The 19,442-nt window shown below is 33.6% G+C and overlaps 1 protein-coding gene across 6 annotated transcripts in view; it reads left to right on the top strand.

Annotated features, from left to right (window-relative positions):
* Grm5 (glutamate metabotropic receptor 5) overlaps positions 1-19,442 on the top strand; it is a 482,266-nt gene that overhangs the window by 194,400 nt on the left and 268,424 nt on the right. For all 6 annotated transcript variants that reach the window (XM_028856718.2, XM_028856719.2, XM_028856715.2 and 3 more), the window contains one exon: positions 213-462. In XM_028856718.2, coding sequence (XP_028712551.1) covers positions 213-462 — 250 coding nt within the window. The remainder of the gene's footprint in view (positions 1-212; positions 463-19,442) is intronic.

Here is a 19,442-nt window from a genome sequence, read left to right as displayed (position 1 = left end):
ACTGTTCATTTTGAAAAGTTAGAAGAAATGATTTTTGAAAAGGAAACTTAAGAAAACAGAAAAATTGAACATTTTGAACCTTGTACAATATATGAATATACTGAGACATTAGTTTGTTCTACATTTCAGTTAAGAGAAAAGATTCTTATTGTACCTAATAAATGTATTTCTCTCGTTTCAATATCTCTTTTTGTACGTTCATTTACATACAGGCAACTATGGAGAAAGTGGGATGGAGGCTTTCAAAGATATGTCAGCCAAGGAAGGGATTTGCATCGCCCACTCTTACAAAATCTACAGCAATGCTGGGGAGCAGAGCTTTGACAAGTTGTTGAAAAAGCTCAGAAGTCACTTGCCCAAGGCCCGGGTAGTAGCCTGCTTCTGTGAAGGCATGACAGTGAGAGGTCTGTTGATGGCCATGAGACGCTTGGGTCTAGCAGGAGAGTTTCTGCTTCTGGGCAGGTAAGTGGCAATGAACAAAGTGATACCCAAACTTTGCCTTTATTCTTTTGCTGCATAAGGACTGCTGTGTTATAATTTTAATCTTGTACCAGAAGAGCATAACTAATATAAAACATCATAAAGACCAGAGAGAATGATAGAATGTGAATAGCTTATATGCTGATTTGTGATGAATATGAAGATGCAGAGTCTTTACAACCTCAAAAATCATGATAAGCAATAAGGTGCTTTCTTTAAAGACGGTCTCAAAAAACATATATAAATAAAATTTGTTGGTAGTAATTTTAAAAGGTTTTTGAGAATGCATATATAAGCTTGCTTTATAATATAGAATTGTAGAGTTTGGGGTTTAAAATAAGGTATTATTTTTCAATATATCTGATATCCCATTGTCTGATCCGCTACACTGATGCTAGATAAAATTAAAGAATGATAGCTTCTACAAAGATTGATTTGTAATAATCCAGATATTTCACTTGATTGTACAACTTACTGATTCCATGTGGCTATAGCTAAATTTATATTAGTATTTTCAAAGAAATAATAAAAACTCAATACAATGTGACTATGTATAATATAAAAATGCATGTAATGTACATGTGTTTAGATATACGTTTGAGATAAATGTATTGTGAAGCTTCCTATGAGTAATTAATTCATTTGATAAAGGAGGGTGTGGACTAACAGAACCTATCCTTGGAAAAACGAAAAACAAAGAGAACCCATGTGTGTTCCAGTCCTAGCACAAACCCAAGATGCAGGAAAGATGACTCTGTTAACTTCTCTCGAGGTCAGGATCCTGTGCACTAAGAAACACCAGTACATGATCTATATCTAAAAGATGGGCAAGACCAATGTCATGTGTCATGTACTTATGCGTAGGTCCCTCCGCTTGTCCAGTCTCCTTTTATTCAGTCCCCAACTGGGTAGGTGACGTCCTCTCAGACTCTGTGTAAGAGTAGGAAGAAGGGCCGGTGCTTTACTTATTCTACTCATTTCAAATGATATTATCCCTAAAAACAGCATCGCAAAAGTACCCTTACCATCTGGTTAAATGTTTGAGTACCACATATCAAGCAAGTAAATGTATAAAGTATACCATCATAATCACTAAGAGGATGCTATAGTTTTTAATGGAATGCACGCTGGAGTGAGAAAATGTGATTTGTTTGGTCATAGGGGACTTTTTCAACTCTGCCCTTAATGATGTCATATATCATACACCCTTTTTGAAAAACTGGACAATTTGTCATGTATCTTTACCCAATCTGAATTGGGTATCATATACCCAATCTGAAAAATTGAAAAGGATGAGCCTAAAAAGTACTGCTTTCTCAGTAACTCTGTCTGCAACAGGAAGGCATCTCAGTTGTTATCTCTTGATAGCTTTTAAATTTAACTACATTTCATTTGTTTTCAAAATGCTTAATGAAACTTCTAATTCATATTTAGCCCTGGCCTAGCTATATTCTCTGGTTGTCACTTTATTTATCTAATTCTCTTGTTTGAAATGAGAGCAGTAAATTGATGTAATCATTTTGGTATGAGGCCACATTTCATTCATAATAATTATATTAGACAAAATTTCTTTTAAATTAATGTTATACATTTTGTCTAAAGTATCTTTAATAATTCAAGTCCTGACCTCAGTAGTAGTTATGTACTGTATAGTTTTGTAGATCTCCAGAATGTGTACATTGATACTCTTTATATTCCAAAAGGTGATGTTAATACTTGAGAAGAAATAGAAAAAAAAAAAAAAAAACCCAGAGCATTAAACAGTCTGATGTTTTTCCAACAGGAGATAAGATTTTTCAGATCCTATTTGAATCTTTTCCATCATTAGATGTCAGAATGTAAGCATTATTGACTAAACACAATTTAATATTTATGATGACTACAATATTCAAAATATGACTGTATCGTTTGCTATACCACAAAATCAAAATTCAAACTTTGATAATTTAATGTAATTCTGGATATACTAAACACAGAAAGTTCTTTCCAAGTTACTTAAACTAGAGAAAACAGATTTGTAATCTTTAGTCAGAGAGTCTTTAATGCCTTTATTGTTCAGTTACTTTATGATTCATATTTACTTGAGCTTTGATTTACTTTATCTATGAGTAAATGTGTTTAAAATTTTTCTTTATTCTGAATTAGAAAAATATTCCCTGGAAAAGCCACATCTTTAAACATTATTTTCTCTGAAAGAACACATCATAATCTTTCAATGATTTGGGGCAATAATATGATCCAGAGTTCCAATTCTCTGTGAAACACTATTTCTTCAATCACTTTTAATAGGAATTCACTTGGTGTGTTAATAAAACCATTTGCAGAAGAATTTATCAAATAAACAGATGTTTTATACCAAATGAAATTCTTTCCCTGCATTATCTCATGCAATTTTCATTTGACAAACATTTAGTACCTATTTCATTAAAGTGCTTGAGCTATGTTTTAGATGAAACAGAAAATAGTTTTTACTATGATGTATTTCCCAGACAGTAATATAGTCTAAAAAAATCCATGAGAACAATTGACGTGTTGAAAACTGTCATCATGTCTTTTGTGCAGAAAAATAATCTAAGACTTTAAAATGTTTAATAATACCATTATATGAAAGAAAAATAATTTTTAAGAGTTATAAGAAAAACACCTACCTCTTTCCTTTTTTTTTAAGTAAAGAAACTGGTAACCACATGGATCAGATAACAGAATCAAAGTCACACATAAATCCAGTAGTAACAACTGGCAATCCAGCCCTGTTTTTTTTTTTTTTCCGACAAATTTATCTCCTATAGAATAGCAGAGGGACATGCTAAACCAATAACAAACCCAAGGCTCCAATAGCTATTCCCTAGAAAATTCTATTTGTTTACCAATATGTACTGTACACTGAAGTTTCTTGGTAATTTATTAATTACATCTGTATGTGTGTTTGAAATGAAACTCCATATAAAGGTAAATGCAGTTAAATTTCAAAACTACTTGCAAATTATAAGCAGAATTTCTTAGTATGAAGTAACTCAACCGGCATTAGTTTCAAAAGGGAAAGAATAAGCATATTCTAACAAATCCATTTGCAGATAAACTAGTAAACAGCTATTCTAGTAAAACCATAATAATAATTAACCCTGAGTGACAGATATTCCTCTCTATCCTTACACACCATCAGTTTCAATTAAAAACTAATGTCATTTGCAAACATGTATGCTTAACTTCTAGACTCTTTGATACAACTAAATTTCAGGGTAAGACCACAGGATTTTTAATGGAGTTTCAGGAAGAATGAAGGGCAAGGATGGAAACACAGACAGAAGAGAGAGTACTTCTTTTCTATTTTAAACAGTATTACACCAGTCAGGACTTACATGCTTATGATTTTAATAATATCACTCTTGTACAGAATAGGAAATAAAAGCTTTCAGTAGGTTTAATGGGCAGATAGAATAACTTACCTAGCTTACATAATTATAAATAATGCAAAGACATAAGAATCCTCACAAATAGATGTTTCAACACTTGGAAATTCTCACTTTAATTTTGTCTTACATTTAGTTTTGTTGTGTGAGTTTATCTTTTGAACATTTAAAAAACTTGATAAAAATCCATGAATAATATAGACATGTGTGTCATACATCTGTAAACTAAATAAATCTAGAAAAAATAGTGTCCCATCTTTGCTATATTTTGTTGTGTTCATATGCATTGATTTGGCAAGTCCAGAATAATCACAAGAAGTACTGTCTATAAGCAGCCAGCTGTTTAGTTGTATGTACATCAAACTCTCTACACCATATGGGTCAAGCACAGACAGTAGAGAAAATACATGTAAAAGCAGTCTGTAACAGAGTATGATAGATGTCATTTTTGTGCCTCTTGTACAGAAAATGAAAAAAAAAAAGTTAAGGACATTTTATAGCAGTGTTTTTGTTTGTCAATATGTAATTTATAAATAACAGTTTTAAAGGGGAAACATACATGCAAAGAAATAGAGAGCTGACAGATTTCTATTTCTTATCCAACACAAGGAGTTATTAAAGTATTTGCTACTTGCTAAACTTTTAGCTTCAAATGTCATCGTAATGATTTATGCTGTGACTTTAAGGTGAGAGTCACGGTGTACATCTTTGCCTATAACTATAATGGACATAACAGCTCAGTTTTCTGTAGCCAACCTCTTATATAGTCATGCTCCTAGTTCATTTTATTTCTCTTTATATTTCTTGATTGATTTTAATAGCTCATTTTAAAATAAGGAAAATAAATTATTAACCAATGTTGAAAATATTTTTAAGCCAGTTATTTGATTTTAACCTTCTTGTGGCATTTTAGACAATGTAAGAATATAATTTTTCATTATCATCATTAAGACCCATAAGATTTGAATATTTCATTCAAAGGCCAGTCAACAAGGTATGTTTAGGTAGTCATTTAATTTTGGATTCGGGAGATCAAAGCTTAAACATATGAGAACAGGTATCATTTAAAGTACTCTAGCGATAGAGCAATAACCCAAGCAGGTTGACTCCTCAATTGGAGCAGAAGTAACAATCATTAGTAGGGGTAAGTTTAAAGGTTTGAACACATAAAATAACATTTATTCACATTGTAATTGTCAATGACAAGTAAAGAGGGCGCGTGCGCGCGCGTGCGTGCATGTGTGCGTGCGTGCGTGCGTGCGTGCGTGTGTGTGTGTGTGTGTGTGTGTGTGTGTGTGTATACTGTGCACATGTATGTGTAGGTGGTGGTGTTGGGTTAACAACATGTCACTAAAGTGTAGAAAACCAAAGGAAAGACATGATTAATAAGTAGTTTCCCACATTATCTTTAAAATATTACTTTATCTGTTACAATAAGAAAAGATTCTGCTACACTATAATCAAAATGGCACAATGAGGAGAGGACAGTTTAGCAATACTGTAATAAAAACAGTTCTCAAAATAACACCAAACTTAATATTTGCCCTTGTGCTGTCACAGAAAGTATTGTGAGATTTAACTCTGTGAATGTTTTAAAGATAGATTAAACAATAGCCCAGTTTTCACTTGAAATCAACAGGAGTGAGTCATAGAAACTAATGTATGCTAAATAATTAAAGATGACATTTTTGATCTATTACTACATGGATATTCTAACACTGCTTCTACCCTCCAAAGTCACAGGGAAATTGTTGCATCATAGGGATGTCATTCTATATTTTTTTAAAAAGACCAAGTGATGCATGCATGCATGATTCTTCCAAACTTGTCAGATAGGTGAGTCTATCCCCAGGTAAGAAATGGAGAAGAAAAGAATTAAAACTTTTGTATCTTCACCCCTTTACCACCAAGCAGTGGAAAATTCTCCCAATGCTTGAAATTGGAAAACTAAGATATTCTCTAAAGTCCCTTCTTATGTTGATCTTCTTAACTTAGCTTTGAAAATTGAAAATCTGAAACCCACAGGTATAACTTGTCTATAGCCATCAAGATCAATAGATGTTTAACTTAAATTTGGGTGTTACTGGTGACCTTGAAAGGTGTTCTGGGTCTGAAAACCAGAAAGATCTAAAAAGGAGACAAGAGGACCAACAATGGAGAAGAATTTTGAGTAGAGTGAAAACAACCCAGAACTTCTAAGTCTTCTATTGGACTAGAGCATTTAAATCCCAGAGTTCTGCTAGTTTGAGAAATGACAGTACTTATAAAATACATTTAGAATATTTTGATAGCTGGATATTAATAATACATATTAATAGAGTGCTGTGTTTAGCAAATACTTTTATATTTTATTGATTTTGTGTGTTAATTTATTGACTCTCTTTAGCAAATCTATTTGGAAGCTATCATTTACCTAATTTTATAACTGAGGAAAGAGAAAGAAAACCTACTTGTTAAAGATCATACAGGCAGTGCCCAAGAGGACATTGAGAGGAAGCCTGTGTCCTTAACCATAATGGTGAGCCATCTGGAGGCCTTTGATGATCCTTATATTCAGAAATAAATCTAGTCTTACTGGTATGAAATATCAATGACTTTTTTGTCTTTGGCCAATAGAGAGAAACTGTGACAAAGAAACACAGGATAATTAAATTCTTCAAAACAGAGTTTTCTTAAAGTAAAAATAAATCCAGTGTACCTTTCTTTAAACAAAGCAAAACAAACTATACAAGCCAACAATCAAAAAACAGTGACGACATGGAGTGCTGGAGCCAACCAATTTTCACAGGAAATCACTATGGAAAAAAAAGTGCAGGTTTCAGTAAGTGAGAAAAGACTTAATTCACTTTATAAGTTGGGCAAACATCTGTAGATAATCAAAGACAAACACAGAATACTATGATTTAATAAAAGCAGATCAGAGCCATGTGCTTTTCCTTGGTTTTCTAGAAAACTGATATGTTTAATGGAATTCACACAAGATGAGTTAAAGCTTTACTGACACATAGTCACGTTCATTTGCCTAATGTCTTTGGATGAATGATGTATTGAATAGTTGTTAAAGAAACCATGCATCCTATGAAAGCTAACATATTATCTGTCTGTCTGACTACTTAAAGATTTGGAGATTCTGATCCAGTGTTCACAAAAGTAAAGCTGTCACTAATTACTTATACAACAATATTAAGACTTATGCTTTCAGCATTCAATCATAAACTCTTCTGCTTTGCATGTTAATTCTGTTTTTAGATTTCTCTTCTCTTAGAAGTTTAGGGACTCGGTGATACCAGTAGGACCAGCCATAGGAGCTTTGGTAGATAAATGGGGACAGGTTGTAATGTTTAGCACTGTGTTTCTCACTACTCAGAAGGACAAGAACAATGGAGTTTTTAAATTTTTTCTTCAACTTCCTGGAACATATTGTTCAAAGTAACAAGAATAAGTAATACACCTAAAAGACCCTCTATTCAGCTCTGAATGATTCAGTTTTATCTAAAAATTTTAATATGGCTAAGTACAATAGGGGAATGTACATTTTGGTTACACATATTTGTCCTTCTAATGAAGGTATTTTTATTACATTCACTTGCCAGATTGAGTTAATGACATAAAGAAACTGCTTCCTTTCTTTACTTTTCATGCATCTTTTTGAGAGTCAATCTATATAAAAATAACTTGTGACAAACTTATGCAAAATAATCTTAAGGTATTCCCTTTGATTCTCTTAGAACCCTGTAATCTGGCACACATTGACTTTTAACATTTTGCTTGAATCTGCCTGTCAGTTTTCTTACTATAATCAAAAGTGAGACCACAAATTATAATTAACTAGGATCAGCCTGAAAATATGGTTTAGCACTTAAGAGCACTTGTTTTTGCAGAGGAGCAGAGTTTGATTCACAGCATGCCCACAGTGAGTCACAACCATCTACAATTCCAGTTCCTAGGAGCCCAATGCTCTCTTGTTATCTCTACAAGCATCAGGGATGCATATGGTATGCAAACATATATGTAGTCAAAGCACTTGTGCACATAAAATAAATATTTAAAAATTGATAATTAGGAAATCATGGGCCCAGTTTGAACAGATACATATCAAAATCTACAGAGAACCCAGTACAAATACCTATGAGTTGAGTATGGAAACTCACTCTTTCTGCACAGTGCCAGTTTTAAGACATCTTCACCTTCTCGGAATCAAAACTTGTATGCTGTCTCAAATACCTGCCTTACAATATCATCTTCAGGGCTTCCTCCCTAAAATCACATGCACATTTTGAACAGCACAGTTGGGATTATCATGTAAGATGTTTTCCCTACTGTTGTTGGGGTTTTGAACTCCAGTACAGCCTCTTAGTAGCCTAATGACTATTCATTTCTTCTCCTGTCTTTTCCTCTTTCTCATTATCTCAAGAGCTTTTTGAAATGTGAGCAGTGGGTTGTTAATTTTCATGCCTTTTATACCTAACACATTATATTGAAAACGCTTAAAACTTCAGATAAAATAACAGGCTTGGCAGTTACATATACCTAGAGTCATTTCTCTGATAATTATTATTAGACTAAACAGGCAAGATTCTAGGTCTTTTGAAGACATAAAGCAAACTAAAGGCATGTTGCTGGGCAAGAAAGCCAGCTAAAACCCTCCTGGTAGAGGACAGAGATCATTCCTCAAGATGCCCTCCCTGTAATTTTACTAAAGAGCTCTATTTCATAGCTTTTAGTACTTATGGGGATAACTGTCTTGGGCCAAGCATCAATGAAAATGTCTTCTCTATGTTACATAACCATGCACTCAACTAATCAACCTTTTCCAGGGAAAGTCAGTTTATTAAAATACGTTGAAACAAAGAAGCCTGTAGAGAAACAGCCTCTCTCTCTCTCTCTCTCTCTCTCTCTCTCTCTCTCTCTCTCTCTCTCTCTCTCTCTCTGTGTGTGTGTGTGTGTGTGTGAGAGAGAGAGAGAGGGGGGGGAGGGAGGAAGGGAGGGAGGGAGGGAGGGAGGGAGGGAGGGAGGGAGGGAGGGAGGGAGGGAGAGAGAGAGAGAGAGAGAGAGAGAGAGAGAGAGAGAGAGAGAGAGAGAGAATGTAGAATGTGTGTGTGCACATCTGTACAGATGTGTGTTGAAGCCAGAGGACAGTCACAGTTTTCATTCCAGAAGGTGCTGGCAACATTGTTTTGTTTTGTTTTGTTTTTTTCTTCAGACAACTGTATTCACTGGTCTGAAACTCACAACGTAGGCTTGAGAACTTGCTAGTGACTGTCAAGTATTTACCTGAATCTATTTCCCCAGTGCTCAGATTATAAGCACATGACATCATGTCGGGGACTTCTTTCTTTTTAAAATGTAGATTCTAGGGCTCAAACTCAGCAAATTGTGCCTGCAAGGCAAACACTTTAATCTCCCCTGCACCTTATTTTATGGACACAAACACACATCTGATTTTTAAATTACTGTCATTACCCCCCTTCTTCTTTTTCTTTCTCCTCCACTTTCATTTAGTACATAAATACATGTGTTTCTTTCCTAAACAGTCTTGTTCCTACAGCCCCCTGATACCCACAGCTGCATTTTCTCCCCTTGCATGTTTGACTGTGGAAACTGTTCCCATCTTTCATATACACTATCAAATGCAGTTACTTTATTTTGTGGCTCCTGCATTTCATTCCTTGATCCAGGCTTCTCTGAAAATAACATTATTTGTGCTTATTATTTTTTTGACTTTTACTCAATTAATTCAACCATATTAAAAAAAACAATGCTAGGAAGTTTAGGATTATTTTCTTTAAGGCAGATAATGCCACATAATATTTCCCCACTTAAATAGCAATAATGCTTCCTTCATTAAAATTCATGTTTAATAGGACAGGATGTGTATTGGTGTAACAGTACTATATATCTTTTTGTATATTCATAGGCGATTCCATATTTGGTCTTTGATACTAGTTATATGGTGATGTAGTGTCTGTTTTAATAATGTTTTACAGTATGGACAAGATCTATAAGGTACCTAATCTCAGTTTCATAATCTTGTCATTTGTAAAAATTGTTGTTCAACACTAATTTTAGAAGTTTGTAAATTATAAAAATAGGGTGTTGGGTACTAAATATCAAAGCCTTAAAGTTGCAGTGATACTAAATGTTTTAAAAAAGAAAGGATGGTTTTCACACATATTTTTATCATTCCATAATGCTATTCTGCCTTATGAAAAGTGTATTATCCTCAATTATTACAGTGTTTCCAGATTTTTGTTAGTAAGTTTTACATTTCTAATTATTGAATGGTAAAAATCCACTGGGTGTTTTTATGATTCTTATGCTTTATTTAATATTCATAATTTTCTACAGAAACTTTATGTTTTCTGCTGGAATTATAACTATATAATTATAGGATAACTGAGTCATTCCCACACCCATTACCTTCTCCATTTATTCTCCTTTCTCAGCTGTCTACATTCACTAAAATCTATAACTTACCTTGCACAATAATAATGACAATAGGTATCCATTTCTGTACTTGAATTGATAAAATTTGAGTTATAGTTTTGTTTTTTTTCCATAATATCTTTATGGTTTATGTTTATCAAATTTACTTCCCCCCTTCTTACACTGAACTAATGGCCATCCCAAATGTTTGTGTTTTTATATCAAAATACACAAATTAGTTTCTGTCTCTCTTCATACACACCCATGTACACACACACACACACACACACACACACACACATACACACATAGTTTTCCACAAATAAGAATAAGAGTGAAAAAATAAAATTATGAACCTAAATGATTGATATACAATTTATTCCATCTCAATTAATAATTTAAGTGTTTATATTTGCATTCCAGTACAAGATAGTACAAAACACATGTTTATCCTTACTCTTTAAACATCCAAACATCCATGAATTTTTGTTTCATTTACAATAAATCTAGTTTTAACATTATAAACTCCTTTCCTGTGTTTTCCCACATTTTGCACTGTCCCCTCATCCACTGTAGTCTAACCACAACAGTCTTGACCTGTTCCCACCTAAGGGCCTTTGCAACAATCGTGTGTCTAAATCAGTCTTACCTCAGATATCCTTATTATTAGAGTTCACATCTGAAACGTTCATTCATACATCACCTTCTCAATATGTTTCCCTAATTTCCCTATATAAGTATTTCTACCCAGAACCCTCACCCTTACTATTTTAATTTACCTTTCCCTGGATGTCTTCATTGAATTTCTCATCTGAAATCTTCATTTATAAACTTCCTCAACTTCCTCATTTGTGTATAAAGCATATGCCCCTTCACACAAATCTATCTACTATCAACGTTATTTTTGTTAACAGTGCTTGTTGCTTCTTAATGCAACAATTATAATTTCTTATTAATTTTGCTGATTGCCATTCTCATCTATGATATAAATAACCACCATAATGGCAATTTTCTCCCTATTCTATTTACTATTATGGTATATGGAAAAATACCCTGAACAAAATAACTAACTAATGGTCATCTCTCCAATAGCAGCAAGTTAATATAAAGATATTACTAATTATACAAATCATTTATGTGCCCTGAGAAAAGTATTTCCTTTTTATGATAGAAGCAACCTGCTATAATAGAACTCTTAATACCCACTGTGGCAAATAGTTACTTAGAGTTTCATGGTTAGAAGGCTAGCATAATTTGTGATGAGAGACAGCAGGTCTTGGGGAAGAAGCACACTTCTCCCTTAGAATTCAAGGAAGAAGATGCAGGGTTTCAGGCCACCAGGACAGTCCTCTCACTGCTCTTCTCAACTTAATTTGGACAGTTAAGTCTTCACTTGGAAAATTCACATAGCATATTTGAAGAAAATTGAAAACTGAAAATTCTAGACCTCTTCATGAATGTGAACACATCCATTAAGATGAGCCATTTGAGTCCATGCTTGATCCTGGGGTATGACCGATTGCCATGTCCAAGTTGGAGCATGACAAATCTGTCCAGGAGGTGGCCACAATAACAGTGACAGAAGTAAAGTAGAGGTAGATGGCATTCCCAGCAATTACATGGTTAAGCTATTATCATTTCCATCAATGTTGAATTTGAATTTACATAGAGGTTTCTGTGTACATTTTCATTTCTCAAAAAAAAAAGAATTGTTTGTATCAGTCATTTAGCCTCAGAGAAAGGTACATCTTTTTTAAAAATCCATTATAAGTAACCTTTTTGCTTCCTGCAATCAGCTCTAATGATAGGTCAAAAGTATTAAGATCTATCCACCTTTAATACAGAATTTTCAAGAAAATTAAAAAAAAATAAAAGTCAATGTTTAGCGCTTATGTGGGAAATTGTATTTCTAAGTTTATATAATTTTATGATTTTCAAATAAAAAAAGTTTTGTGTTTTTATTTTCAGTTTGACATAATTTAGAATTTATTTCTGTGAATTCTGAGGCATGCCATGACCATAACAATACTAATAATTTATACTGAATTGTAATGCTAAAAATGACAAAATGCTTTTGTGGGCATTATGCCATGTAATCCTGTTTAGCCAGTGACTGCATGCATGTCAGTTCAGTGGCAATATGGCCAGATGGCTGAAAACAGACACTGGGCGTTGAAACACGCTAAACACAGTAACTACTGTCTAGTCTTGCAGGTCCACAGGCTCTTAGAAAGCATGCATGAGGTCTTCAAGGTCTACTTTAAAATGAAAGCAGAAAAAATAAGAAATCCAATTGGCTATGTACGTAATTAGTCTGACCTGTGAGTTTACATGTTTCTGCCTGGCTTTTTCTTTCTTTTTTTTTAGATGTATTTGTATTGACTTATATCTGCAATACGTTTCAATTTGTTTCTATATCATCGCCACTTTGTATCAAATATAACATAGTTAAAAAAAAAAAAAAAAAGACCATGCAACCTACATGCAGATCATGTAGTTCCAATGGTCTGGTTATAGTTGGAGTATGTAGTATCTCTTACTTCATATAAATTATCAGTTATATTTTTTATTAGAGGCTAGATATTTTTACTAGGCCAGTTTTTACATCCCTTTTCCTTTCCAATTAATTTTATAAATTTATAAATGAGTTTTATCTAATCATAAAGGTAAGTCCTTTTTATTGCAGGAGTAAATGTCCTTTCTGATATGAAATGACAATACTTTATGGTAATCACTTAGAATCTAGGAAAGTAAAAAAAAATGAGTTACTGGTGCTCTAATGGGCCTAGATTATTATATAATTGTTAATAAACTCAATGAGCTACTATGTGAGCATTTCTCTTCTCACATGTACACCTTTAAGGAAATCATTCAGACTGAGACATGAAGACTTTGAAAGCCAAGTGGATATGGACAATGAAAAATGCTTTTCTTTTCAGGTGTGGGAGAGGAAATGAGAGAATCTGAATATGATGAGACAGGATTACAATGAATCAAACACAAGACACTTCCAAACTGAAAAACAAAACTAAATGGTCTTTCCTGTGTAATAAACTAAATATTCCCTGATATTATATACTTGGTCTTTAATTTGGAATGTAGACCATGCCACATTTTTTGTTTGTTTGTTTGTTTTTGTTTTTTCGAGACAAGGTTTCTCTGTGTAGTTTTGGTGCCTGTCCTGAATCTTGCTCTGTAGACCAGGCTGGCCTCAGACTCACAGACATCTGCCTGGCTTTGCCTCCTGAGTTCTGGGATTAAAGGTGTGTGCCACCACCACCCGGCTAACCATGCCACATTTAAGACAAGATATAAAGGTGTCTGAAGATACCCAAGGCAGTATTAACTCTTACATTATATCCCAAACTATCTTAATTTATTTTAATGTTTCTTCTAAATACAATGATAAGTTCTTAATTCCAGACAGTATAAACATCTGATTCTAGCTTGTTTCTTCACTTTGACAAATTACATGAAATATTAATTTTTAAAGCATAAGGCAGATTTTAAAATAGTCAGTGTTCATAGTACACAACTTGTGACTTACTGTCTGATTTATGCTCATCAGAAGTATTCTGAGATGCCTAGAGCTGTAAGTTGAGTGATATCGATTCTCTCATCTTGACAAGTGTCACAGAAAACACTGATTTGTTTGTTTAAGACACAACTCATGTCTCAATTTATATAATTAATACAGCAGAGTAAAATATTAATAAAAAACATTGTCAGCTGTTTTGTATGGTATCTGCTTCATTATCAGCCAACATGTGTGATATAAATCACAGAATGGGAAACTCAGCAACTTCCACACAAGACATTAGAGCCAAAGTTGCTTCCTTGACAACTGATGAATAAGTATCATGATGAGGAAAAACTAAGAGAGGAAAATTGTAAAAATAGTAGAAGAAAGCTAAGCTGAACACAGTTCTAGCTGTGGCTCTCTGGTGGAGAAAGGGAAAGCAGTAGTCTCATCTAAAGAGTGTCTTAGGCTCTCGCTGCTGCTATGAAATACCATAACCAAAAGCAACTTGAGGAGGAAATGATTTATTTGGCTTACACTTCCACGTTTTAGTGAATCATTAAAGGAAGTCAGTACAGAAACTCAAACAAGGCCAGAACCTGGAGGCAGGAGCTGATGCAGAAGGCATGGAGTGTTGCTGCTTACTGGCTTGCTCTTTGTGTCTTGGTCATTCTGCCCTTTTTTATATATATACATAGAACCTAGGACTACTAGCCCAGGAGTTTCCCTACCCACAATGAAGTGGATCCTCCCACATCAATCACTAATTAAGAAAATGCCATACAGACTTGTCTACAGGCCAATTTTATGAAGGCATTTTCTCAACTTAGGCTTCCTTCTCTCTTATGACTTTAACTTGTGTCAAGTTGACATATAACTAGCCAGCAAAAAGGGTAAATCAAGTTTCACTGATGATAAGAATCTAGCAATTCTGCCCATTGTACAAGAACACAGCTTTCAGAAGCTTTACAGTCAGCTGTAGGTCTTCCTAAGACAGGGACATCCAGTGAGCTGGTTACACTTTGCAGATGGTCCAAGTGACTCAGAAAGTTACATCTGGGTCATCATTTTGAGAGAGAACCTAATGCTTAAAATTGAGCTACACTTGGGAGCTAATAACAAAATAATCACAAGTTTTGGAGATTAAATATAATCTGCTCAAGCTCAAGAGTGAGAGGAAACCCTGGGAGGCAGCTGTGGAAAGTCAGGGAGCTGGACACTGACAAACACAGACAGAAATTTGGCAAGAGGTTCAGACATTCAGTTGGCAAGAGGTACAGCCAAGGCGGTGAAGTATACAGGGAAAGAGAGCCCCTGCAGTCAGTGCTGGGGAGTAGACCTCATCAGTTCAGGATAATTCTGGACTTTGAAAACAGTCAACATAGGGTCAGATAATATCTCCAGGACCTCCTTTCTTTGTAATGTTCATTCCTGTGGACTCCAAAACATCTGAAGCCCCTGTGGACTCCTTTCCATCCACAATTGCATCCCTCCAACCTGCTGGAGGATTAATGCTTAGTGGTATTGAAACCACAAGGACAAGTCATTCTGTAGAGATATCCCTCCTGTAGTTAATTCTCATATTCCAATCACATCTGAGAGACTTCCAGATAGACCTCTAGCCACTCCAGTGAGTACAATTTGGGGGTCTTAAGGTGTTTTGGGAGAGCCTACCGAGTCCTCAGAAGTTACCCTTTCATTTCAGAAAGTTCTTCCCCTTTCCCCTTTCTTCATTTTCCATTCCTTTATGTAATGTTGACTTTCTCTATCTCCTTTCATTGCCCCTTTTCTTGAACTCTTTTATTTAATTGATCCTCATGTTTATCCTAAATAATTTTAAATATCATGAACAATCCATATTAAATTTGTGTATTTCTGTTTTGTGATTATTAGTGAAGTGTTCGTGGAAATTAATGGATTTTCAATGTATTTATCTATCTTGTAGGTCTGTTGATGTTTCAGCCATCTATTTACTATCAGTGGGATTCACTATCACCTGGGATTGAATCCTTAAAAGTAGGCTAATTATTAGAAAAATCCTTGAGTAAAGCAAGAAAAGATATCCAAAACATCAGATCCTTAAAATCACAACACAAATATAAAATACAGGAAAAATCAAGTATATGACAACTATAAAAGGTCACACCAAGCACTAATAAACTTCGAGATACTGAGATAGGTTTATGTCCAGGTGAAGAACTGAAAATATTTTTAATCAAATTGATAAATGACTGAAAAGATACAGACCAGCACATAAAGTAAGGAAATCAATCAAGAACATGGAGAGAAAAATCAACCATATCAGAGGAGAAGGTCAGCACAATAGGAGAGAAAGTTGAGCAATAAATGAACAAGTCAAAAAAGAAACTGACATTTTGAAAAAAAATTGGAATGAAAAACTCTCTAAATTAAAATCATAGGGAAAAAACCAACAAACAATGGAAACTATGAGGAAGGGACTCAGAATAAAGGGATGGAGTACAAAATCAAGGAAATGTTACATTTAAACATCCAGAAAGAGGCCGGGCGGTGGTGGCACACGCCTTTAATCCCTGCACTCGGGAGGCAGAGCCAGGCGGATTTCTGTGAGTTCGAGGGTAGCCTGGGCTACCAAGTGAGTTCCAGGAAAGGCACAAAGCTACACAGAGAAACCCTGTCTCAAAAAAAACCAAAAAAAAAAAAAAATCCAGAAAGAAAATGAATAGATGAGGCTGACCAAAATATCCATGATCTATAGGGTATTATCAAAGCAAAAAAATCAATGAGGTAGAAGTGAGATGAAAAATAAAAGCATGAAGAATAAATTCTTTGAGAATATAGCAGGAAATTTCCCAAGTGCAAAGGAAATAATAAGTGGACATTTAGAACCCTCAATCCTATATTAACAGAGAAGTCCAAAAAGTATTATAATCATCATCTCAAAATACAAAACAAAGAAACAATATTAGAAACTGTAATGATAAAATCCTTACATGTTTAGAATAAAAGTACATCAAAATAATGTTATATGTCAGACACAAAGGCATAAAATGACACACAATTAGCATTAAAAGTAAGTTGTTACCCACCAAGATAGTTATATCTATCAAAGTTTTCTTTAAAATATGACAGAGTGGTGTAGAGAAGTGGCTCATTGGTTTGAATACTAATTGCTCTACCAGAGGACCAGGGATTGATTCCAAGCCCTCACAATCATCTGAGATTTGAGTCCCAGAAGTCCCACTTCCATCTTCTGCCTCTCTAAGCACTATATGCACATAGCACACACACATATACATATAAAGTAAATAAAATTTCAAAGTAAATTAAAAATTGATGGGAAAAATGTATATTTCAAGAAAAGAACACAGTATGTTCGTGACCACTGAGCCAGCACCAAAGAATTTATTTATAGGAGCAGTACACACAGAGGAGATAAGTAAGTCTGTCTCAGTCACAAGAACACAAAGATTAGTAAGTTTCATAAAATAGCTAAATAAAGAAAAGAAAACTAGGAAGGAATCATTCATGTTCATAACAGAAAACAAGTATATTTCAAATACTAGCAAAGGAGGAAAGAAAGGGATAAACAAAAATTTGCCAACCAAGTAAAGAGCAAATATAGAGAAATAAGTAATCCTATTATAATTATCAATCTAAATGGATCCAAAACACACACACACACACACACACACACACACACACACACACACATATATATATATATATATATATATATATATATATATATGACACAAGTGGGATTATAAGACATTATGTGGCTATATGTTGTTTCACCAAAACAAACAAACAAACAAACAGACAGACAAAAAAACCACAGCCAATGACAACCAGTTATGAAGAAACAAAAGATGGAAGTCAATGTATTGAGCAAGCATAGAGTAAAAATAAGGATATACAGCTATTTTTATATCTGATGAACCAGATTCACATCTAAGTTAATCAAAGAGATAAAGCCTCTATATATTAAAAGAGAATAAGTCATCAAGAGATAGAATTACTGTAAATATATATGTATTCAATGTTAGGTTTTATGACATTTGTGGTATGTTTAAATACATCATATAATATAATTTAATAAAATAAACACAAATAATCATAAAAGAAGTTGTGATAAAATAATAGTGGAATGACTGTAGTATTCCACTTGCTCCATTCTTCTATTTAGATAGATCATCTGAACTGAAATTTAACAAGGAAACTTCATAGTTAAAGTACACCATAGATGAAATAGACTTAATAAATATTGATACAGCTTCTCATCTAACACATACAAAGGCATTTTTCTGCTGTGACATTCCCGAAAACTTTTCTAAAATGCATAACATAATAGGCCACCAAGAAAGTCTTCACAGATGTAAAAGAGCAGAAATAAATTCATATATATTAGATCTTAGTAAATTAAAATAGAAATAATTATGAAAACAAACTAAGTAAGTAAATGGAGAGAGAACAATAAATATACTAACAAGTGAACTGTGAGTTATAGGAGAGATTGGATAGGAATAAAAAATAAATCCTAGAATAAAATTAAAATGTAAGCATAACCTACCAGAACCTTTGGAAAACAAAATGGCAGTTCTAAGGGGAAAATTGACAGCTCTGAAGGTTTTAACTAAAATAATCAGAGAAATATAAAATAAATAAGCTAATGACCTAATAACCAACTTAAAGGAAAAATAATACAGAAAAACAAAATAATAAAGCTACAAACACAAAGTAATGAAATAAAAACTATAAGAACAATATAGTAGAATCAATCAAAATTGGTTAATTAAAAAAAATAGTAATAGGACAAACCTCTGTACAAACTAACAGAAATGAGGAGAAAAATACAACATCAAGAAAATAAGATATAAAAATGGATAGACTACAAAGGATTGTAATAAAACCCAGGGGATCATTAGGAAATGGTTCTTTCTGATATTCTTAAAAACTCAAAAATTTTAAGAGAAACTAATGAATTCTTGGATATATAGTACCTAGCAAAGTATCAATAAGATGTGAATAATTTAAACAGATTTATAAGATGATACTAAACTTAAACAATAACTTAGTCCCTTTCCAACATAAAAGTCTAGTACAGGAAGATTCATTGCTGAATTCTAACAAATCTTTAAGACAGAGCTAAAACTCAACTGTTTGTTATGATAGGAATACATGGCACACTATCAAATTCAATTAATAAAGTCAGTAAAAGCCTGATACCAAAACTGGATTAAGACACAATAAAGAAGGAATTGTAGGAAAATGTTTATGTTGTGAACAGTTGCATACATTCTCAATGAGATTCCTGCAAACCTAACTGAAGAACTCATTAAATATAGTATATAACATGACTGAGTTGTTTTCTTTTTAGGGATTAAAGAATGGGACAACATATAGAAGTTAAAAGTATAAAATAGTCTCTGATCTATAAGTCTAAATAGTCTATAAAGAAATCACAGGAAGGTCTCAATAGATGCATCAAAGTCCTCTGCTCAACATCCCTTGATCACCAAATTGCTGATGAAAGTGGGAACAGAAGTAACATTTCTCAACATTGTGAAAAGCTCATAACAAATATACTTAACATTTTGCTAAATGGGAAAAATAACATTTCTTCT

The sequence above is a fragment of the Peromyscus leucopus genome, chromosome 1, assembly GCF_004664715.2.
Source record: "Peromyscus leucopus breed LL Stock chromosome 1, UCI_PerLeu_2.1, whole genome shotgun sequence".
In the NCBI taxonomy this organism is placed as follows: Eukaryota; Metazoa; Chordata; class Mammalia; order Rodentia; family Cricetidae; genus Peromyscus; species Peromyscus leucopus.
Note: the sequence above shows the minus strand (reverse complement) of the source record. Positions and strands in the feature narration are given on the sequence as shown.